This window comes from Ornithorhynchus anatinus, chromosome 10 (assembly GCF_004115215.2).
Source record: "Ornithorhynchus anatinus isolate Pmale09 chromosome 10, mOrnAna1.pri.v4, whole genome shotgun sequence".
Classification (NCBI taxonomy): Eukaryota; Metazoa; Chordata; class Mammalia; order Monotremata; family Ornithorhynchidae; genus Ornithorhynchus; species Ornithorhynchus anatinus.
Window position 1 is genome coordinate 46,531,060 of NC_041737.1, and position 23,832 is coordinate 46,554,891.

General features: G+C 53.3%; 1 protein-coding gene across 4 annotated transcripts in view; it reads left to right on the forward strand.

Annotated features, from left to right (window-relative positions):
• Nucleotides 1-23,119, forward strand: part of CCDC136 (coiled-coil domain containing 136) — a 35,944-nt gene extending 12,825 nt beyond the window's left edge. Inside the window, exons 2-16 of one of the 4 annotated variants that reach the window (XM_039913276.1) lie at nt 56-379; nt 3,749-3,860; nt 5,131-5,335; nt 5,576-5,725; nt 6,334-6,510; nt 6,841-7,029; nt 7,972-8,160; nt 13,554-13,763; nt 14,331-14,600; nt 15,304-15,543; nt 16,163-16,426; nt 17,420-17,608; nt 19,283-19,441; nt 21,922-22,078; nt 22,809-22,883. In XM_039913276.1, the coding sequence (XP_039769210.1) occupies nt 56-379; nt 3,749-3,860; nt 5,131-5,335; nt 5,576-5,725; nt 6,334-6,510; nt 6,841-7,029; nt 7,972-8,160; nt 13,554-13,763; nt 14,331-14,600; nt 15,304-15,543; nt 16,163-16,426; nt 17,420-17,608; nt 19,283-19,441; nt 21,922-22,059 (2,816 nt within the window). In that variant the 3' untranslated portion in view covers nt 22,060-22,078; nt 22,809-22,883. Of the gene's footprint in view, nt 1-55; nt 380-3,748; nt 3,861-5,130; nt 5,336-5,575; nt 5,726-6,333; nt 6,511-6,840; nt 7,030-7,971; nt 8,161-13,553; nt 13,764-14,330; nt 14,601-15,303; nt 15,544-16,162; nt 16,427-17,419; nt 17,609-19,282; nt 19,442-21,472; nt 21,580-21,921; nt 22,079-22,808 lie in introns of all 4 variants that reach the window. The other 3 variants (XM_029073956.2, XM_029073959.2, XM_029073958.2) reach the window with 3 other exon arrangements.
• Nucleotides 23,120-23,832: the final 713 nt, after the last annotated feature.

A 23,832-nucleotide genomic window follows, 5' to 3' on the forward strand; every position in this document is an offset into this window, starting at 1 on the left:
CACCTTGTGTTGGACTCTGCCCACGGTGCCCTCCCTCCCCATCTGTGCCGGGCAGGCCAGCTGCGGTCCCTGCGGGAGGAGATCACCTGCCTGGAAGAGGAGAAGGAGAGCGAGTTGCAGGAGGCGGAGCAGGAGCTGCGATTGGCCCACGAAGAGATCCAGGCCCTGCGGCAGGCGGCGGAGGACGCGGCGGCCGAGCACGAGGGGGACGTGGCCATCCTGCAGGAGGAGCTGTGCCGGCTGCGGGCAGAGCTGGCCCGCACCGAGAGCACCCGGGAGGAGTACGAACTGGAGATCACCACCCTGCGGGCCGAGATCCAGATGAAGAGCGGCGGGCGGACGGAGAGCAGAGTCCTCACTGACGTCGGCGTGCTTCAAGGTAGGACCGGGACCCCTGGCTGGGTCCGGCCCAGCCCGAGAGTAATAATAATAAAATAATGATAATTATAAAATTGTGGTATTTGTCAAGTGCTTACTATGGGCCAGGCACTATTAAATGCAGGGGTTGATACAAGTTGGTCAGGTTGGACTCAGTCCCTGTCCCACATGGGGCTCACAGTCTCAATCCCCATTTTACAGATGAGAGAACTGAGGCACAGAGAAGTGAAGTGACTTGCCCAAGGTCACACATCAGCCCAACTTAGCCCGGCACAGCACAGACCAGCCCAACCCAGCCAGGAGTTGGGATGGGCAGAGAGTGAATGGGCTTGTGTTGGGAGCGTCTCTGCCCTCCATGGGGCATTTCCAGGGCCACTTTAACATATGATTCAAAGTTAAAGGCAATGTTTTTTCCCCGTTGGCAGAGTTGGGCACCCTAGTCCTGCCACCTAGGTCTCTGCAAGCCTCCCCAGGTTCCAGCTTGAGAGAAGAACAGGAAACGCTCTTGTCTAGTGACTTCTTAGCTGTCACAAGGCTCTGAAACCAGTGTCTTCAATCAGTCAATAGTATTGACTGCATACTGACTGTGGGCAGAGCACTGTATTAAGTGCTTGGGAAAGTATAGTTCAACAGAGTTGGTAAGCTCCTGTCCACAAGGAGCTTACAGTCTGGACAGGGAGTCAGACATGAAAATAAGTTACAGGTAGGGGAAGTGGAAGACTATAAAGATATGTACTTAAGTGCTGTGGAGCTGGAGGTGGGGTGAATATCAACGTGCTTAAGGAGTACACTCCTAAGTGAATAGGCGATACAGAGTGAGGGGCAAATAAAGTGGGGAAATAGTTGTCAGGGAAGGTCTCTTGGAAGAGATATGACTTTATAAGGCTTTGAAGGTGGGGAGAGTGGTGGTCTGTTAGATATGAAGGAGGTGGGAGTTTCAGGCTAGAGAGAAGATGCGGGCAAGGGTTTGGGGGCAAGATAGATGAGACCGAGGTACAGTGAGTATGTTGGCATTAGAAGAATGAATTATGGGTTGTAGTAGGTGGTTAACAAGGAAAGGGAGAAGCGAGGAGAGTTGATTGAGCACTTTAAAGCCGATGGTAAGGAGTTTCTGTTTGATGCGAAGAAGGATGGGCAAACATTGGAGGTTTTTGAGGAGGGGGGAGTTGTGGACTGATGGTTCTTTTTTTTAGAAAAATGATCCAACAGCAGAGTGAAGTATGGAAAGGAGAAAGGAGGTCAACGAGGAGGCCGATGCAGTAGTGGTGACTGGATATAAATGCTTGGATCAGCCTGGTAGCAGCTTGAATGGAGGGAAGGGGCAGATTTTAGTGTTGTTGTGAAGGTAGAGCCTACAAGATTCGGTGACAGACTGAACGTACAGGTTGAATGAGAGAGATGAGGCGAGGATAATGCTAAGGTTATGGGTTCATGAGACAGAGAGGATGGTGGTATAGTTTACAGTGATGGTGAATGATAATAATAATAATCATGGTATTTCTAAGTGCTTACTATGTGTCAAGCAGCATTCTAAGCACTGGGGTAGATACAAGATAGGTTGGACATGGTGCCGGCAAGAGTGCCGGCAAGAGTGGTGTTGTCTACAGTGTCTTCCCCCGTCTTTGATGAGATCAGCAGTTCCAGAGAGCTGCCTTTGTTTTGCAGACTGTGGCCCGAGAGGCAGGGAGTTGGAGCAGAAGTGGCCCAGCCTTAGATCAGGCAAGAAGGGGGAGGGCCAGAGCAGGATCAGCCAAAACTGGGACCTCCAGGGGCCAGGGCTCCTCTTGGCTGAAGGAAGCCCTGACCCACTGCCTCTGGTTTCTTCTAAATCCAGAGTGGGCTCGGGAAAGTGGGCCAGGGCCAGCGGGAGGCAAAGGAAGAGACCGTCAGCAGGCTCGCTCCGGTGGATTTACCAGGAAGGCCCACCAGTCCTTGGGATGGGGTGAGAGGAAGCAGGGTCAGAAAAGCAAAGAATGGTTAATAATAAAGACAGGCTGTTTGGGGAAGGCCCCAGCTGCTCATTAATAGCAGCTGGAAACCAGAATCCGAGTAGCTGGTGGTTTGGGCAAATGGCTTCACTCAGGCCCTGTTAAATGTCAGATGGTTTTCATGGGGCCTGGCTGCAGTGTGCTATCTTGCCCAGAGGAGACAAAAAGGCAGGTGAGACAGTAGGGAGCCCCAGAATTCCTGCCTTCTTTTCTTTTTGTTAAATTAACTAATGGCATTTGTTAAGCACTTACTATATGTCAAGCACAGTTCTCAGCGCCGGAGTAAATAAAAGTTAATCAGGTCGGACACAGCCCCCGTCCCACATGGACTCACAATCTGAGAAAAGAGGGAGAATAGGTATTGAATCCTCATTTGGCAGTCGAGAAAACTGAAGCACAGAGAAGTTAAGTGACTTGCCCAAAGTCACCCAGCAGACAAGTGAAGGAGCCAGGATTAGAACCCAGGTCCTCCAACTGCCAGGCCTATGCTCTATCCATCAGGCCACGCTGCTTCCATATTCTGCTGACGTCTGAAGTGGGTCAGAGTGCTGGGCCCTAAGCTCCCCCTAAGTAATGCCCAGGGTATTCCCCAGGCCCTGGCCACTGGGCACTCGGGAAACAAGCTCCATTGAGATTAGCCGAACTCACCGCCCCACAGGTGTCTTTAGCGATAATGCTGTTCGGCATCTGAAAGGGAAGGCTATGACAACTGGATAAAACCCATAGTGTCATAATAATAATTAGGGTGTTTATTAAGTGCTTACTGTGTGCTGAACTCGGGGGTAGATACCAGAGAATCAGATTGGCCTCAGTCCTACCCGGGGATCACAGTAGAATTTGGCCCCTTTTTACAGATGAGGAAACTGCAGCTCAGAAGAGGTTGTGCCTTGCCCAAGGCCATCCAACAAGCCAATGACCGATCTGGGATTTGAACCCAGAACTCCTGACTCCCAGGACTCAGGATTGAATTAATCAAATCAATCAGTGGTATTTATTGAGTCCTTATTGTGTGCAGAGCACTCTACTAAGCACTTGGGAGTGTACAACAGAATTAGCAGACATGTTCCTTGCCCGTAATGAGCTTACGGCCTAGATGGAAGAAAATGAAACCCAAGTGCTCCACCCAGCTAAACCCCTAGAGGTTTGGGGGCCCCTGAGATCCAGCCGGCATGGGGGTTTGCGACAGCCGAGAAAGCTGGTGGGGAGATAAAGAGGGGCAGCTGCCCAGGATGAGGAGAGGAGCCCTGGACCCTGTGGACCTCTGGGGAAGGGAGGGTGCAAAGATGCTAGCCAGCTGCCTGCTTTCTGTTTTCCAGTCCAGGAAGGGGGGTGGGCCCAACTCCCATGGATTTAGCTCCTGTCTTGTATTCTCCCTTTCACAGAGGAGCTGCGGCAGCTGCGTGAGCGTTGCCAGATCCTGACGGAAGAGTACCATTCCCTGCAGCAGAGCAATGGCCTCCTAAGCGAACAGCTGGAGGAGCTGGAGGCCCAGAGGTATGGCCAGCGGGGTCGGGCAACGCGAGGGGACCTTCAAATGGACCGACCTTTCACCTGCCTTCTCGGCAAGCCCCCCTAAGCTTTCCGCTCCCAGAGCCCGTACCCGGGGCACCGGCCCTACCCGGCAGGCAAGGCCAGGCAGGGTGGAACTGGGGCGGATGGCAGCTCACCCCTCCAGCGCCCAAGGCCGTTCCATTCCAGGACAGCCTGGGAGCAGGGAGGTGCTGGACAGGAAGGGATTCCGGGCCTTTTGGAGGTGGGCTAATAATAATAATAGTAATGATAATGATGGTATTTGTTGAGCTCTTACTATGTGCCAAGCACTGTTCTAAGAGCTGGGTAGACACAAGGTAATCAGGTTGTCCCACGTGGAGCTCACAGTCTTAATCCCCATTTTACAGATGAGGGAACTGAGGCACAGAGAAGTTAAGTGACTTGCCCAAGGTCACACAGTACACAAGTGGTGGAGCCAGGATTAGAACCCATGACCTCTGACTCCCAAGCTCATGATCTTTCCACTAAGGCAAGCTACTTCAATTCATTCAGTCGTGTTTATTGAGCGCTTACTGTGTTTAGAGCGCTGTACCAAGTGCTTGGGAGAGTACAACAATAAAGACACATTCCCTGCCTACAAAGGGATTATAGTCTAGGGGGTTGAGCAGCCCAGACCATCCTAAATTCAGCTCAGAGCCCAGATCAGTAAGCTGATCTGGGCCCATCACAGCCGGGCACGTTCCACAAGGACTCAGTCTCTGGAGTCTCCTAATTAGGGATGGAGCAGGAGCAGGCTGGGGGCTCAATCCCGCCCTGCTGCCCTGGAGTGTCCTCTACCCTGGAGCCTGCCACTGGAGACCAAGGAGGGTGGTTGGGGCCGGGCATCAGGCCAAGTCTGTATGCCGGGGGTCGAGTCCTGGTCAACAATATCCGCCTTCCCTTTCGGCTGAATTTCAACCACAGCGTTCTGGAGCTTTCATTGTGTTTATCTTTGTTCTGGGGTTTTCAAGTTGTTTTGTCTCTATGCATTCAATGTATCTTCTTGGGTCCAGTGACCACCTCCCTGCCCTCTGAGAGTAGGGGACCAAGTCTTATCTGGCCTTTTTTTGGCACCTCATCCCCCACCCCCCACGATTAGGGCAGCGCTAGGCACATGGTACGCGTGCAGTAAATACCTCTGTCAGGCTGAGTGGCTGGACTAGGAGGAGCCGGGCTGGAGCCAGACAGCTGGCTGGCGGCCCTTCTCACCTGAGCCCCGGCTTCGGGCTTGCAGAGCAGTGAGAGCCGTGGAATCAAGGCAGGAGCCAAGCCCCCGAAAGAAGATGCTGACGACAGGGTGCCAGGCCTCAGAGAAGGAGCTGCAGGTGGAGATGGGTCTGCCCAAGGCCAGAGAGCATCAGGAAGACTCCGAGGTGGAGGCGGCCCTCCGGCAGCAGCTGCTGGGGGCCGAGGAGCAAGTGCAGCAGATGCAGGGCAAGGTAGGACCTGGGGAAGGACCGGTGGTGGGCTGTTGGGAGGATGGGTGGTGTGGTCAAGAGGCCCGGGGATGAAGGGTGAGGCTGTCCAGGAAAGGGCCTGGAGGGGCAGACTTGCTGGTGGCTCACGAGCGAGCTCCTTGCCTGTCCCAGAGTGGCACCGTCCCCAGCTCAAGACCCCCTTTCTGGAGCGGACCCCCCCCACCCACCGCAGTCCCCATCCCCGACCCCCTCTCTGCACAGTGCGAGGAGCTGTTCACGGAGCTGCAGGAACTCCAGCTGCAACACCAGGCCAGCCAGGAGGAGCAGAGCCGGCTGCTGGAGGAGCTGCGGCTCTGTCAGGATGAGCTGCACCGGCTCCAGAATGCCCAGGGCCCCAGTGCCACCACCCAGGTAACCACTCCTAGGGCGGGGGGTCGGCAGGCGAGCAAAGGGGGTGTGACCAGGGGGCAACTCTAGACCCGGTGGGAACCCCACTGTAGTTCTGGGAGAAGTGGGATCCCCCCTACCTGGCTGTTGGTTTCTACCTCGGACTTTGATCGTGAGTGGCAGTCTATGGGGCTAACGCGGGCAGCTGGGCGCCACTGCATCTGGGAAAGGGCCCTCGTCCTATGATCCCGGCATCGGAGGAGAGAACACACCAAGATCCTTAAGGTAGTTTCTCACAGGGCCCCCCGCAAAGTCCGCATCCTCCCTGGTGCCAGGTAAAGCTCGGTGTGTCGCCATCTTTGACTTTGCCTAGGTAAGTGTTTTTGTCAATGGGCAGTGTGTTTGGGTCTCAGGAGAAGTCCAGAAAGTGCAGCTTGCACAGGAGCACAGGAAATGAACGGTCTGCCCAGGCCATACCCGCAGCTGGTTTGGTGGCTTTCCAAGATGCCGACCTGCTTCTAGGCCTGGAAAAGCAGGAGAAGTTGGGAATCCTGGGCATCGAGGACCAGGCAGCAAGGTGGAGGGCTCACCAGTCCCTCAGTGTAACTATTTCTGCTCCACATCCTCCCCAGCCACAGAGAGAGGAGCTGCAGAAGAAGCTGCAAGAGCTGCAGCAGCTGTACCAGGCCAGCCAGGAGGAGCAGGGGCAGCTTCTGAAGGTGCAGGAGCAATTGCAAAAGGAGCTGCACTTCTGTCAGGAGGAGCTGCAGCAGCTCAGGGAAATTCAGGTGCTCTCAGAAAGCAACAAGGTAAAGGCAAGGAGAGGGAACAGGGTGGCTCTCCTGTCTAGAGGTTGGCTAAAGGGCATCTAGGAGGAAATAGAGGGGGAGGCCCTGGCAGAAAACCCCTGGAAAAAAATGGGTGTAAGTCCCAAAAGTGGGAAAGAAACGGGGCAGCAGAAAGGGAGGGGAGAAAGGATCGGGGCTTCTCGCAAATGGCCATAAGGTCTTTCCCTTCCCCGGGTCCATGGGATACAGAGGACTTAAAGTTAGAGCAAAGTGTCTGGATCTGAGTGCGATTCAGGTGGCGGAGGCAGGGATCTCAGGGTAACCGTGCTGCCTCGACCTCCCCCATCACAGAACCAGGAGCTGCTACACAAGCTGCAGGAGCTGCAGCAGCTGAACCAGGCGAACAAGGCAGAGCAGGAACGGCTCCTGGAGGTGCAGGGCCTACTGCGCAAGGAGCTGGGGCTCTGCCAGGACGAGCTACAGCAGCTCAAGGAGGCGCAGGCCCTCCCGTTCAAAAGTGACTCCAGCCCCCAGGACCAGGTAACAGCCAGCTGAGGCCAGAAAGCAGGTTCCCTCCAGCCTGAGGAAACAGCAGAAAACAACAGATGAGGGAGGAGAGGGGTCTTGGATGTCCCAGGAAGAGGAGGGAGCTGAGTGACAGGATGAAACTTTAGCCCCCGACTGAGCAGAGCCAAAGCTAAATGGGCTGCAGAGCATGCTGGAAATAGAGATCCTCCCCGAGTCCCCATGGGGACAGAAGATGAGGCTGGACAAACTGTTGGTTCCTTTTTTTTAAAATGGTATTCGTTAAGAGCTTCGTACACTTAGTGGTTCGCTTACTAAGCGCTGGGGTAGATACAAGGTTGGACACAGTCCATGGGGGCTCACAGTATTCATCCCCATTTTACAGGTGAGGTCACTGAGGCAAAGAGAAGTTAAGTAACTTGCCCATTCATTCATTCATTCACTCATTCAGTCATATTCACTGAGGCTTACTGTGTGCCAAGTACTGTACTAAGCACTTGGGAGAATACAATACGACAACAAACAGACACATTCCCTGCCCATAATGAGCTCACAGTTTAGAACCCAAGGTCACACAGCAGAGAAGAGGCAGAAACAGGATTAGAACCTAGGTCCTTCCGACTCCCAGGCCCATTCTTGATCCACTAGGGCACCCCGCTTCCTTTGAGACTCTGCACTAGGGGAAGACCTGGTAAGCGCAACTCAGGGAAGGGTACGTCGTGTGCTCCTTCACTCTCCGTCCTCCCTCTCCTCCCACCCCCTGACCCTTGTCATCAAATGCAGAGCAGCTAGGCTGGTCCAGGCAGGGTAGGGAAGGTGAGGAAGCAAGGAGAAGAGGTCTTAAGAGTGCCTTGTTTCTGAGGACGATCCAGTGATCTGGACAGTTGGAAGAAGCAGGAATCTCTCAGGGAAACAACACTGTTTGAACACACCCTCCTCCCCCACCTTCCCTACTAGGAGAAAGTGCTGCTGCAAATGAAGCTGCAGGAACTGCAGCAGCTGTACCAGACCAGCCAGGAGGAGCGGGGGCGACTCCTGGAGTTGCAGGGACAGTTGCAGGAGGAGCTGTGGCTCTGCCAGGATGAGCTGCAGCAGCTCAGGAAGAGCCAAACTTGCCCCTCCGATTACCTCAACAACATTAACAAGGTAACCGTTGTTCAGGTAGGAGCGACCCACATTGGTGACGGGGTGAGGGGTGGCAGCATCTCAGGAGGGAGCGTGAGATTGAGAGTGGCAGTGATGGGCATAACCTCCCCTCTCCCCCACCCAGCTTCCTGAGACCACAGCTGAGGGAAGCTGAAGATCGACAGACAGGGTCATACCCAGATAGCCCCTACCCAGCCAAATGCAGCTGCTCCTCATCTTTGAACCTATGGGGACTGATCCTGACTCATCCACCATCTTCCTGCCTTAACCCAGTCTGTGTTTTGGTTGTTTTTGCCCAAATTAACCCAACAAGCCCCAGGAAGCCCTCACCTCTGTTGGGGAGCGGAGCAGTCGGGGGAGAAGCCCTAACCCTCCTGGACTCGCACACTAAAGGGCAACAAGAGTGTGGTTTCCCTGGTCAGAATCAGCCAATATCTCATAATTGCAGTTTACTCTGATGGGACTGCAGAAATAATAATTATTATTATGGTATTTGTTAAGTACCTACTATGTGCCAAGCACTGTTCTAAGCGCTGGGGTAGATTCAAGGTAATCAGGTTGGACACAGTCCCTATCCCACATGAGGCTCACAGCCTTAATCCCCATTTTGCAGATGAGGGAACTGAGGCACAGAAAAGTTCAGCAACTTGCTCGAGGTCACAAAGACACCTTCAGAATTCACTCTCCCATTCACCTTCCTCCCATCCCACCCTGTTCAAGCCTGACCTGGGGATTGGTAGGCGGGGGTGGGTGGGAGCAGCTGGAGACCCCCCCAAGACAGGTAGTTGGAAGTAGAGAAGGAAGGAAGTAGGGCCAGGAAGATCCCCAGGGGAGACAATCAGGGAAATGAATCATGTTCAAATGAATGGTGCGAAAAGCATTGAGATATCTACCTACAGTTAAAGTGACTGTCCTGCCCCTGTGGGACAATCCCACATTTTTCCCGAGTCCTGCCAGAAGTCCATTTTGACCCAGGCAGGGTGGTTCTGGGCAGTGGAACAGCTTCCTGGAATTGCCCCCATCCGGCCCCCAAACCTGCCCTGAGGATAACCAAGCAGCCGTGGCTGGAGCTCTGAGGAGCTGGTGCTAGGACCTCCAAGCTCTTCCCACTGCTCTGCTCCTTTTGCCTATCTCTGTTTTGTATCAGACTCAGTCTCATTCGCTCTTTTGGTCTCTGTTTCTGTCTCTCTTTCTCTCTGCTTCTTTCCTCACCCCAACTCCTTGAACCATTGACACCTCCTTCCCCCACCTCCCCAGGAAGCCTGTCCCATACCCCACTTTGAGCTCCAGAAAACCTGGTCATTTCATCTGTGTGTGTGTTTGTTGGCCTCTCAAGTACCCTTCTCTTCTCTCAAAATGCACAAGGAGAGGGGACTTGGAAAGTAAGTTTCCTGCAGCTGGGGCATAGCATGAGAAACTAATGCACTTGTTCAGAGGTGGGGGGAAAGGTCATAAGCTGTAGTAGTGACTCTTTTTTAATTGCTCGTTAGCCTTTTTCTCCTCCTACTCCCCCCTAAAAAAATTATTCAGAGAGATCTCACTCCTTTTCTGCTGGAGCATTTGAAGGGTCGTCAGCCAGGTTGGGTCTTGACCTGACAAACAGGAGGTGCCCCATCCTCTCCTCCATACTCTCTTTCTGTTGAAATGTAGCTCTGATCATCTTTTTATTCATTCAATCAATCATATTTATTGAGTGCTTACTGTGTGCAAAGAACTCTAGTAAGCACTTGGAGAGTACAGTGTAACAATATAACAGACACTTTTCCTGCCCACAACGAGGGGGAGAAAACATATTAAGTAGAATCCTTGAGAATCCAACCCAGACTATCCCGTGGGGAAGTGGCAGGAAGTGGTTGAGAGTGGCTCTGCCCTTTGTGAGGCAGAGCGGTCTGCATGACCAGAGCCCAAGTTCCAGACTTAGTTCTTTGCCCTGTCACTGACCCTCTGGCTGACCCCTCTGAACCTGTTTCCCTGCTTTCTAAGAGAAGAGAACCCTTTTTGGTCCCTAGCTGAGAGAGCTTGGTGCTATCAAGCTGCCTGTCAGCTTCAGCTGACCTCAGTCCCCAGAACAGTGCCCTGCATTCAGCAGGTGCTCAGTAAACACTGTTGACCGACCGGATGAGCCAGTAATCCTGCTCAGGGAGCATCCACAGTGTTCCCGGTGGCTGATCCTATGTAAGAGGAAGTTGTCACTGGTTCCCCAGTCAAGGGGTTGTGATGGGAGTCATCTGGGGCAATGTACCTGGCAGCCACCATCTCACTGGGCACTTTCTTCATTCATTCAATCCTAATTATTGAGCGCTTACTGTGTGCAAAGCACTGTATTAAGCACTTGGAAGAGTACAAGGTAACTTGCCCAGTGTTCCCTTCAGGAAGCATAGAGGATATGTAGACTGCGTCCATCCCACCTACCCAGAGGCGGCAAGGCAGTTCACCTCTGGGTTTTGTGATACAGAGGCCTCCCCATTCCCCTTCAGGGATGGGCTAAGGGGAATGAGGAAGATATGGGGGTAGAAAGGCTCCTGGTTTCCTCTCAAGGGGCTCTGGGAAAGTTTATTCTTTCCAGGCTAGAAGCAGTGCAGCCCCTATGGCCCTGAAACCCAAAATGAAGGGAAGAAATGGAGAAACATAGGGACAGGGGAGGAACCCCAGTAAGAGGCCCAGTTAAGATAGGCAGGATTCTGGTCTCCCGTGGTGACTGCATCAGGGGAAGCAGAAAGAATTAGTGCCTTTTCCCCTGGGCCAGCTCCATCAGTCAATCAATGGTATTTACTGAACATTTACTGTGAGCAGAGCTGTACAACAGAGTTGGTAGACATGCTCCCTGCCCACAAGGAGTTTCTAGTCTAGAGGGGGAGACAGACAAAATAAAACAAGGTGATGTGATTTTAATAAGGTTTTTATTCATTCATTCATTCAGTAGTATTTATTGAGCGCTTACTATGTGCAGAGCACTGTACTAAGTGCTTGGAATGAACAAGTCGGCAACAGATAGAGACAGTCCCTGCCGTTTGATGGGCTTACAGTTTTTAAAGGTGGGGATAGTGGTGGTCTGTCAGCTATTTAAGGAAGGGAGGACTTGGCCAAGGGATTGGCGGCAAGTTAGATGAGATTGAGGTAAATTGACTAGGTTGGCTTTAGAGGAGCGAAGTGAGTGTGTTGGGTTGTTGTAGGAAACCAGAGAGGTAAGATAAGAGGGATCAAGGTGATTTAGTGCTTTAAAGCCAATGGTAAAGAGTTTCTCTTTGATATGGAGGAGGATGGGCAACCACTGGAGGTTCCTGAGGAATGTTGAAATATGAACTGAACTTTTTTGAGAAAAAAGCAGTCTACTTTGACTGTGAGCCCCTTGTGGGACAGGGACTGTGTCCAACCTGATTAACTTGTATCTACCCCAATGCTTAGAAATGTAATAAGCACTTAACAAATGCCAGAAAATAAATGATTCAGGCAGCAGAGTAAAGGATGGGCTGGAGAGGCAAAAGACAGGAGGCAAGGAGATTAGCAAAGAGGCTGATGCAGTAGACAGGGTGGAATATGATAAATGCATAGATCAGCATAGTAGCTTTTTGGATGGAGAGGAAAGGGTGGATTTTAGCGATATTGTGAAGGTAGAACTGAGGGAATTTGGTGACAGATTGAATATGTGAGATGAATGAGAGATATGTCTAGGATTATGCTAAGGTTACAGGCTCGTGGGACAAGGAAGATGATGGTGCCATCTACAATGAAGGGAAAGTCAGGCAGGGACAGGGTTTGGGTGGGAAGATCCAAACAGAGATGTCCTGAAGGCAGGAACAGAGGCTGGAAGCCCCCACCTTCCAAGGTTTTATGTAAGCTGTCCTCTGCTTTGAGCAGGAGGGGCAGTCTGCCCCTGTCCCAGCATTCCATGCAGCACCCGTCCTGGGGCAGCCTCATCATCATGATAACTGTGGTAGTTTTTTTAATTTTATGGTATATAAATGCTTACTATGTGCCAGGCACACTACTAAACACTGGGGTAGATACAAGCTAATGAGCTTGGACACAGTCCTCATCCTAGCTGAATGAAGAATAGAGAAACAGCATGGCTCAGAGGAAAGAGCATGGGCTTAAGAGTCAGAGGTCATGGGTTCGAATCCTGGCCCCACCTCCAGTCAGCTGTGTGACTTTGGGCAAGTCACTCAACTTCTCAGTGCCTTAGTTACCTCATCTGTAAAATGGGGATTAAGACTGTGAGCCTCATGTGGGACAACCTGATTATCCTGTATCTACCCCAGTGCTTAGAACTGTGCTTGGCACATAGTAAGCGCTTACCAAATACCAAGATTATTATTATCCTACACCAAAGCTCACAGTCTTAATCCCCATTTTACAGATGCGGTAACTGAGGCATAGAGAAGTTAAGTGACTTGCCCAAGGTCATACAGCAGACAAGTGGCAGAGCCAGCATTAAAACCTAGATCCTTCTGACTCCCAGGCCCATGTTCTATCCATTACTATAATAATAATAATAATAATGTTGGTATTTGTTAAGCGCTTACTATGTGCCGAGCACTGTTCTAAGCGCTGGGGTAGACACAGGGGAAGCAGGTTGTCCCACGTGGGGCTCACAGTCTTAATCCCCATTTTACAGATGAGGGAACTGAGGCACAGAGAAGTTAAGTGACTTGCCCACAGTCACACAGCTGACAGGTGGCAGAGCTGGGATTCGAACTCATGAGCCCTGACTCCAAAGCCCGTGCTCTTTCCACTGCGCCACGCTGCTTCTCTGATTTCTAAGTACTTACTGTATGCTGCATCAATCATTTAATTAGTGGTATTTATTGAGCACTTACTGTGTGTACAGCACTGTACTTAATGCTGGGGACTATAAAATACAATAGAGTTGTTAGGCGCCATCCCTCCCTCAAGGAGCTTACAGTCTAATCAAGTATTTTTTAAGTGCTGGGGTAGATGCACTTTAAGCAGATCAGACACAGTCTCTGTCCCACGTGGGGTTCACAGTCTAATGGGGAGGGAGAATAGAAGAATAAACCGAGGACCAGAGTAGTTAAGTGACTTGCGCAGAGTCACACAGCAGGCAAGGAGCATGGGTGGGCACCTGCCCAGGGGAGGGATATCCCTGAGCTCCAATAGTAAAGGGCAGGGAGTTCTTGGTGAGCTGCACAATCAAAGCCTCCTCCTCCTCCTGCATTCTCCTCCTCCTCTTCTCCTCCTCCTCCTTCCCAGGATAACCATACTGTCCTCTTCCCCCTCCATTCTCCTCCTCTCCTCCTCCTCTTCCTCCTTTTCCTCCTCCTTCCCAGGATAACAGCACTGTCCATGAGTAATATCACCTGTGTATTCTTTCCCAAGGCTTAGTACAGTGCCCTGCACACAGTGTTTAACAAATGCTATTCCTGCTACTACAGTTTGAGGAGCTACTGAGGAAGCTGCAGGAGTTGCAGGAGTTGTTCCAGGTGAGGCAAGAGTCGCTGGGGCAACTGCAGATGGAGCAGGGGCAGCTATTGGAGGAGCAGAGGTGGCTGCAGGAGAACCAGGGATCTCTGCAGGAGGAGCTCCTCCGGCTCAGAGACGCCCAAGGCCCCAAGCCAGAAAGCAGATGCCTCATCATCAGCAAGGTAACCACAGCCAGAAAGTGGAGCCAGGCAGGGAATGGATGGGTGGTGTGGTGGCAAGGAACATCCTAGGGAATTGTTCTAAGGAAAGGAAGAGAGGTGGGTGGAAGAAAGGGAGAGAAAGAGGGAGAGAGAAAAGAGGGGAAGAGACAGAGAAATAGGGAGAGGGAGAGAAAGGGAGAGAAAAAGGGGGAGAGGAAGAGGAAGAGAAAAAGAGGGAGAGAGAAAGAAGGAGAGGGAGAAAGAAAGAGGGAGAGGGGGAGAGAAAGGGAGAGGGAGGGAAAAGATAAAGGGAGGGAAAGAAGGAGAGGGTGAAAAAGAGGGAGGGAGAGAGAGATCTGAAGATGGGCCATTGCAAGCATCCAGTCTTGGGGTCCCCTCACATTCTGTCCAGGACCACATGATGTCTTGGGCACTGTAATTTGCCCAGGCAGTGGGTGCCAGGAGGAAGAGGTTGGTCTGTCTAGTCTGGGTGGACCCAACTAGGCATGAGGATCCCTGTGCTAATAGACCAAGGAAGAATCTGATCTGGGAGTAACCACCCCCGCCCCCCCACAACTCTCCTGGCAGAGTCAGGAGCTGATGGACAAGTTGCAGGAGCTGCATAAGCTGCAGCTCCTGTACCAAGCCAGCCAGGAAGAACAGAGGCGGCTAGTGGAAGATCAGGGCCACCTGATAGAGGAGCAGGGGCAGCTGCAGGAGGAGCTCCGGATCTGTAAGGAATTGTTGAAGCGGGAGGAATGTTCTTCAGCCCTGTCCTCCCAAAACCACATCACCACCCTGAGCAGCAGCAGCAGCAGTAATAGCAGCAGTAGCAGCAGCAACAGCAGCCACAGCAAGGTAACTGCATCCATAGGGCTGGGCCCCTGAAGTCAGGAAGAATCTTCTCCCAGACATTGTAACCACCAAGATGCAGGGATGGCGAGGTGGGTGGCACTGAAAGGGCCGAAATATCCCGGGATGGAAGCTGAGAGAAAAGGAGCGAGGAGTGCACCTAAGACCAGAAGAAGCCTCACACCTAGCTAAGAAAGTATCCAAGAAAGCCAGATGTCTGGGACTAATTCTTTTAATTTTGGTGTGGAGGTGTTGGGATCTATGCCCTCCCAGATTGGACTTCCATTGGGTACAGGTGAATTCAGATCCAAGTTGGGTAGAAGATGGACCATGGGCCTCTGAACTCTCCCACAGGGCAGCACCCTAGATGAAGGAAATTCCTTGGCCAAGGGACCGAGGAGTGAGGCAGGGTTGGCATGACAGACTGGAGGGAGGCGAAAAGATCTGGTAGCGTAGGGACCTCCCCTTTGCAGTGGTAGAACATAGACTGATCCACAGTCACCCACCAAAAGGACTTTGTGATTATCCTCTAGTTTGATCCTGGCTCCAAGATCCAGGCTAGAGGCCCAAGTCCCAACATGCAGTGACACCTTACCTGCTCAGGCCATCCATCATATAGGGCAATTGCACTGGGGTGGGGTGAGGTCCCTGCCCTAGGACTTTCCTGGGATAAGGGTGCCTTCCCCCCAGCCCACTTTCCTCACTGCAGTTTGAGGAGATCTTGGGCAAGCTGCGGGAGCTGCAGGACCTGTACCAGGTCAGCCAGGAGCAACAGAAGTGGCTGCAGGATGAGCAGGAAAGGCTCCTGGAGGAACGGAGGCAATTGAAGGAGGAACTACACTTATGCCAGGAGGAAGTAAAGCTGTTCAAAATCCCCAACACCCCCAACCCTTCCCTTCCAAGAGACTTGAGCAGCAACAACTGCAGCAGCAGCTTTGAAAGCACTGAGGTAATGGCAGCCTGGGCAAGGGATGAGACCGGGGGTTAGGGAGAATGGCCCCAAGGGCTGGTGCCAGAATGAAACTGAATGATGAGGTCAGGAGCTTGGCAGGAAAACACTAGTATGGCAGAAGAGGCCGAAGGGGGTCAGGGAGGACGGGCCTTGGACAGTAGGGTGAGAAGAAGCCAAATGCTGCACCACCTCCCCCGATTGGATCCACCCTGCAGCTGCGCTGCTCATCATGGTGGGAACTGGAGAGAGGCTGGGGCCAAGCTGAGGGGGTGGTCCTCAGTACCCACTGCCAACCACCCGAGGCGGGCCTCCTCAGGCCGGGTGACGCTGCTCTGGCTAGAAAGTGGGTGACTGATGACCGTGGAGCTGCCTGCCAAGGAGGCGGGATATTTCACCTGGGCACAACAGACCAGAAGGGCCATCTAGGAATTCCACTGTCAGCTGTCCCCGCGGCAGCCTTCAGGGACTATGATGCACTGTGCGCACGACACCCCCTTGGTCCGGCTGAGTATTGGTTGAGGGGAGGAAAAGTGTCAGGAAGAGCATGGGCCCCACTTTTTTCTGACGGAGCTTGGGCCAGGGTCTCTAAAGTGCACCGCCTGCCTCCCCGATGCAGGCAGCAGATGTAATTGGCCAGCTCATGGTCAAGCTACAGACACTCCAGGCTCTGTACCAAGACAGCCTCAAGGAGCAGGAGCAGATGAAGGAAGAATTGAGGCAGTTGGTGGAGGTGCAGGAGCAGCTGCGGAGGGAGCTACAGGGCTGTCAGGAGGAACTACAGGAGCTCCGGGAGTCCAAGCCAGTCCCCGCTCTTCCTGAAAGCAGCAACCACCACCACCTCAGCAGCAGCAACAACAGTGAAGTAAACCCAGCTAGAGAGGTGCGAGCAGGGGCATCAGGAGTCAAAGGGGGACTCTCTCTCCAGGGGAAGACACGAGACCCTTCCCTTTAGGATAACCATGACAGAGGCAGGGGAGTGGAGGAAGCAAAGTGATGGGGCCAGGGGGGTGGTGGTGGGGGGTTCTCCCAGCTAATTTCCGAGTAGCCACTTTGGCCTTGAGTTGGTTCTTGAGGTGCTGCCTAGGGCGTCAACACGCTGGTTGGTATTTGACAAGCTGGGTCCATATTCTCTGTGGGCTACCTGGACCTGGCTTCCGGATCGGAGGGAAGGAGGGCACTGTTTCTTCCCTGGCAGGTCCCCTGGGTGGGTTTGGGAACATCCTTGGGCCTGTCCTCGGTCCCCAGTTGGACTCTTGATTTCTTCTGCTGGGTAGAGGAGTTTTGCAAACTGTGAAAAATGAGGCATCCACAAAGCTTCTTCTAAACAGCCCACCTGGCTAGGGTGGCCACCTGCCTGGGGAACTGTGGGGCTCTCATTCATTCATTAATTAAATTATATTTATTAAGTGCTTATTGTGTGCTGAGCACTGTACTAAGCGCTTTGGAAAGTGCAATACAGCAGGCTGAACCACTCTGTCAGAGAAGCTCTGCCTCATGATGTCAGCGATGTGCCTCAACCCTGGGTTAGGTGGCCCAATTCCTTCACAGTGCAAGATGAGGGGCAGGGAGGGCCGGTCAGAGTTGGTAACTCTATCCTTAAATGTTTTCCACCACCACTACAGTGGAACACCACAAATAACAAAGAAAACCAGGTCCATGGCCAACCACCTGACACCACTTGCTACTCACCCTTTGTGAGTAAGAACTGGTTGTCAACGAGATCGACTTAAAGGCTGATTTTCTATATTGTCCACTTCTTTTCCTGATTGGCCCTTTGCCAGGACCCCTGGACGATGTAGGGAAATGACCTCTAAGTGGAGGTCAAATTAATCGGGCTAGTATTTCCCAAGATAACTGCCCTCTCTGCCAGCAGCACAGGGAGCTGCAGATGAAGCTGCAGGAGCTGCAGCAGCTGTACCAGATCAGCCAGCAGGAGCAGGGGCGGCTTCTGGAGGTCCAGGGCCAACTGCAGGAGGAGCTGTGCTTCTGTCAGGAGGAGCTGCAGCAGCTCAAGGTTTTGCAGGCTTCCGCTGGAAAAGGCAGCGTTGTCATCAGCAACAAGGTAACCTAGCAGAGACGGGCCGGGGAGAGAGGCAGGACCCCGGCCACTGCAGCTGGAAGGGAGCGGGGAGAGGAGAGAGAATGGGTGGGTAAGGAGCTCTTCTTTTTTTGAATATATGTGGTATTTTTAAGCACTGGGGCAGATATAGTCCACATCCCATGTGGGACTCATAGTCTTAATCCCCATTTTACAGATGAGGTAACTGAGGTGCAGATTTCACTGAGGTCACAGAGCAGACAAGTGGTGAAGTTGTAATTAAAACCCAGGTCCTCTAACTCCCAGACCGGTGCTCATTTCATTAGGCCATGCTGCCTGAGGAGTTCCCTGAGGTTTCTACACCTCACCAGAGACCTCTAAAGTTAAATAATAATAATTGTGGTATTTAAGTGCTTACTATTTGCCAGGCACTGTTCTAAGCGCTGGGGTAGATACAAGGTAAATGGATTGGAATTGGGTGGAGTCCCTGTCCCACATGGGACTCACAGTCTTAATCCCCATTTTACAGATGAGGTAAGTGAAGCCTAGAGAAGTGAATCGACTTGCCCAAGGTCACCCAGCAGACATGTGGCAGAGCCGGCTTTAGAATCCAGGTCCTACTGACTCCCAGGCCACTATGCCATGCTAGGGCACTAAGTAAAACCGCTAAGCGTTGTGGACAGAGAACACATCTGCTAATTCTGTTATACTGTCCCAAGCTCTTAGTACAGAACTCTGCACACAGTAAGCACTTTGTAAATGTCATTGACTAATTGATATCAGCGAGATGACATAAGGGAGAAGGGTGAAGACAGGGGCCTCCTCTCCATGGTGGTGGTGGTGGCGATGGTGGTGTTGATCATGAAATGTTTCAGAGTAAACAGCGAAAAAGCCTCGGCCCAGACATGAGGATTCTGGGGCCGAGAACCTGCACCAAGGAACCAGTTAATGTGCTGGTGGTTTGTGCGGCTCTCAGGAAAGGGTCAGACCGAGTCAGATCAAACCCACCCTAAATAGAAGACCTGGGGTTTCAACTAAGTACACTGCTCTGAGTGCCTGACTGCAGGGCCATACATACAATACTCTTCATCGTCACCATCATTGGTATTTATTGAGTGCCTACTGTGCACAGAGCATCATATTAAGAGCTAGGGAGTAAAATGCTACAGAGTTGGCAAACACATTCCCTGCCCACAATGAGTTTATAGGCTAATAATAATAATTACTGTAGTTTTTGTTAAGCGCTTACAATGTGCCATGCACTGTACTATGTACTGGAGTAGATACAAGGTAATCGGGTTAGACACAGTCCCTGAGCCACATAGGGCTCCCAGTCTTAATCCCCATTTTACAGATGAGGTACCTGAGGCACAGAAAAGTTAAGTGACTTGCCCAAGGTCACAGAGCAGGCAAGTGGTGAAGATGGGATTAGAACCCAGGTCCTTCTGACTCCAGCTCTGTGCTCTATCTACTAGGGCATGCTGCTTATCCACTTCCACAAACCTCATCCCAATCTGAACACAGTTTTTGTTTTGGAACCTGGAACTCGATGCTTTTGAAGATGTATCTCTAGATCGTCCACCTAGATCCTTCCAGCATTGCCTGCCGGGAACCATAGCTTCCCTAGGGTGGTACTGAAAGATGACAGGGGCAAGAATCCCTCCAGATAACCTCCCCACTCCCATCCCCCTTCCACAGAGTGAGGAGCTGCATATGCTGCAGGTGCAGTACAAGGCCAGCCAGGAGGAGCAGGGGCAGCAGCTGCAGGACAAAGGGCAGCCGCTGCAGGACGAGCTGCAGCAGCTTAAGGACACTTCCCTCGAACCTCCCAACAGTCCCGACGCAGAGAGCAATAAGGTAATTAGCCCTAGGGGCAAGATTAGGAAGGAACCAACCCTCTTTCCCAAGGCTCCCCAGTTCTCGGAGAGGGAGTGGAATGCTAGTCCCCCATTGGAAGTGGGGACAGGGAGACAGAAGCTCAGACAGAGCCACTGGCCTGGATGAGTCCCATCGTTCAGTTTCAGGCAGCCCCCTTTCCCTGGAATCCAAAGGAATTGCATGCTGGCCTCCTTCAACCGCCACACTGCTTGTAAGTACCAGTCAGAGTCACAACAAGGTGAAGAAGCTCTTGCTTGCTAAGTTCTTGGGCAAGTGAAGCAGTGCAGGGAGGGAGCACCAGCTTGGGCCAGGAAAAGACACACTAGCAGTGAGGTGCAGAGGCACACCTCTCCAGTGCTTCCAGCATCCTCCCCTCTCCCTGGTGCCAAACAGACCATTGCCTGAATGGGCTATGGCCCACTAAAGAAGTACTGGGATTGGGGGTTGGAGGGTAGGGAAGGGGCATACAGGAGAGGGGAACAAGGATGCAAGAGGAAGTGAAAAATGTCATTCACATCTGCTGTTCCCATAACATAGCATGATGCCACCCAGATGGGCAGCACCTGGCTGGGACAAACAGTTCAGGCAGGGCTACGGTCTCTCCAGTGCCTAGGCACTGCCTGGCACTTACCAGCCTAGAGACAGAGGGAATGAGCTGAAAGTCCACTGGATTTGTTCCATCCCTGAGGGTTACCCACGGCTGATCAAATCCATCTGGCTAAGGTCAAGGTCAGCTTGTCTGGAAACACCCCCTCCAAGAGATTTGGGGAGCAACTGACAAAGGCTGTGCTGGGGTGCAGTGGCTCCACATCATTCTCGGAACTGGTCTGGGGGATCATTCTGGGCCTCTGCAGGAATGGTGGGGAGTAGGGCAGCCTGGGGGCACAGTTGGCTCAGGGATCACGGGGTCTATTGTGGAGTTAATCAAACTTCCCTAGCCTCTTTGGGGTCTTCAGCTCCAGCTCTCTTGTTCACGGGAGCAGGACTGCTCCCAGGGGAGTCCTGGAAGGCTCCCAGGGGAACCCAGCACTGGACGGTCCCAGAGAAGGAAGCAATTCAGCCAGTCGTTTGACTGGCTCCACCAGCTTTGGTTGCGTGACCTGCAGGAAGGACATGGACTGTGAGGCCTTCCTCCCGGGTCCCTGGGAGGTCCCTGGTGTGTGAGAGGGATGGTCGCCAGAGGGTCACTCAGGTGCCTGCTCATCAGATCCAGGAGATTCCCAGACCTCAGCCAGGCTGTGAGGTGGGAGACCTCAAGGATCCTCCCCACCCTTTTGAGGGAGTTCCAGCAGGGCCTGTGGACAGAACTCCAGCCCCAACCCCTGCTGTCATGTGAAGGGCTGGGCCCCCCTCTGGCCCCAGCTTCCAGGCCTGGATTTCCTCCCTCCCCCAGCACTGGAGCTCCCTCTGTCCTCTCCTACATACAAATTCACCCCCACCGCCCCATTTACACACTGGCACTGTCCACCTCCCTGGCAGCGGTATGTTTGGCCAGTGACTTAGTGTGTACCTTGACTTGAGGTGTTATGCTGCCAGGGTGGGAAGGGCAAGGCCCAGGGCCTGCACCGGAGTCAGAGCGGGACATGAATGCAAAGAAGAGGGGGACCAACATTGGCAGAGCCAAGGGTCCAACAGGGGCACCATTTTCAGAGGCTCCCAAAAGCGATGGCCCCCCTCAGAGATGAGACCTGGTCCGTCCCCTTTCCTGGACGGTGCCCACCGCCAGCCAACGTGAGAGGGGCAGGAGGGGCCTGAGCCAGGAGGCCAGCCCTCTGTGTCAAGGCTGCTGCTTCCTCCTTTCTGTTCCACATCTGCAAGCCGCTGACCCCAACGAGCCAAGGTCCCATGCGAGGCCTGAGATCCCAGGGCCCTTGCTTACTTGCTTTTTAACCTCTCGGTTTTTTTCCTTTCTCCTTTCCTTTCGTTTTGCCATCATCATTACCTGTTGCTTCATCTGTTTGCATCCTGGGGGCTCCCTTGTTCTCCCCTTCCCCCTCCGACTTGTCACAGCCACCCCCCGCCCCCGATCCCCCCATCTTCTCCCTGCCTCTCGTAGGCCTGGTGGTCATATCGGCTCTGCTCTGGTGCTGGTGGGCTGAGACCTCGTCTTAACACAGGTACTGGTATTGCTTCCTCTGCTCCTAGGGGCCTGAGGGAGGGAGCCGCTCATGTTGCCTCTCCCTGCTCCCCTCTCTCTTCCACCCCACTCTGTGACACCCCCTGCCTTCCCCCACTGCTTGCTTTGTGCTTTCTCCTTTGCGCTGCACCTGGAGTTCGGGCTGGGACTTCTGGCTCCTCCTTGGACTCGGCTTCTCTGGACAGCACTCTCTCTCTCTCTGCTCTCCGGCGGGGAGTTGCTACCTGGTGGATGGTCCAATCGGGGTTTGAAGATCCAGCTCAGGGGAAGGTGGTCCCACCGCCATCCTCCTGCAGCCAGGCTCTCTCCTTTCCTCACCCAGCCCCTGTCAGGCCAAAGGCTGCTGGCTCTGCACTTTACAGCTTCTGGCTGCTCTCAGGGAGTGGTTCCCGGGGAAGCCCTCAGTTGGAGCCACAGAACAGTTCCCAGAAAACCCATCCCTCCGCCTGGGGATCCCTAACCCCGGGATGCTGGGCCAGGTCAGCCTCTCCCTCCCCTAGCCCCTGGCCCCTGGAAGAGGTAGACAGACCCTCCATCTTAGTCTCACAAAGACCCAATTCGATGAGAGTTGGACCCGACTGAGTGAGAATGCTCAGAGGGACACCTCCCAGCTTCTTCCTGGCCAGTGAAATGGGGTATTCCTTGACAGGCTGAGCCCTGGATGAGGCCCTCAGGCCTACTTCCTGCTTCAGCCCCAGCCCAGGGATCCAGACTCACCTACAGTCCAAATCTCAGGGACCAGACTTCACAGCCGGGATTCCTGGCTCCTGTTCCCGAGGCCTTAGTCTTCTCTGCTCATCTTGGCCGGTCTCTGCCTTGTAAAGGAGCTGGGAGGTCTTTCCTGGCCTCATCCCAAACGCTAAGCCCTTCCCTTCCCTCCCCAAGTTTGGCTGGTAACCAGATCCAGGAGCTGACCCTGACCTCAAAGCCTTCTCCGTGGCCTCTGATGCCTTGACAGCTTGGCAGTTGGAGGAGATTTCTGTTGTGGTCCCTGTGCCTACCACCCACTGTGAGCTGGGGCAATGTCTCCCCAATTCTCTGAGAGGGAGACTGAGACCCAAGAGTTCCCATCTGTTCCTGCCTCAGCTCCAGCAGGGCCAAGGCCGGGGAGGATTGGCACCCTCTCGTGGGTGGAGGTGGTGTGAGGGCAGGAAGGGCATCGTCTGGCTGGGGGAGCCCTCACAGCTTGCTTGTCCTTGGTCCCCACAGAGCCTGCTCGGCATCTGGAAGCCCATGGTGCTCCTGGCCATCGCCGCTGTGGCCATGTACCTGCTACCCAACATTCAACAGCAGGAGACAGACTGCTGCCCCACAGAGTGAGCGGAGGGCCGGGGCAGTGGGCTCAGCATCCCCACCGGGCCCAACCACGGGCAGGACAAACTGGGCCAGAGCCACCTTCAGGTCCGGCGCCCCTCGGGTCCCTGCTCCCCTTCCCTCCAACCATTCAGCTCGGACAGGCCGCCGGGGAGTCACTGTCACCGCTGGGAGGGACTTAACACTGACCTCTTAGTTGCACCAGAGTGTGTGGCTTTTTCTTGGCTCCCTTCACCTTGCATGAGAACTCAAGCTGCTACTCTCTGACCTCTTGCCTTTCTGCAGTGCCTGGGCCCCTCACCCAGCAGTCACATTTCCTGCCCCCCTACTCTCCTAGGACCTGATTTTGCTTGTGCAGGCTGCTGAGGGAAAGCTGGATTTATCTACTCTTCCCTGGCTTAGGGTACATCTACACAAGCCCATCATTATCATCCTCAATGGTATTTATTGAGTGCTTATTGTGTGCAGAGCACTGTACTAAGCTCTTGGAAGAGTACAATACAACGGAGCTAGTAAACACGTTCCCTGCCTACAATAAGCTTATGGTCTAGAGATGAGCTTCACTGGGCTGTGGCCCATCTGTCCCTGTGGAGAAATGGGTGATGGTGGTGTTCAGGGGGGTGAGAAGAGGGGGTGTGTGGGGGGGTGCCTGGCCAACCACACCACAGCCTCTGTGGTCTTCTACCACCTGGCTCTGTGAGTTACGAGCAGGGTTGATGTGTATGGTCACCTGCTGGTGAGGCCCATTGAGGAACATGTGCCCAGAGTTGACCCCTTAAGGTGCCTGGTGTGTTTACTTGCATGGTCTGTTACTTGTAGGGGTTCTCACTCGGTGAGTGTGTGTGAATGCTACCAGGGCTGGGAGTATCGGAGCCAAATCTATGTGCGGAGAAGGGGGGGTCACGGGTGTCTTGGGGGC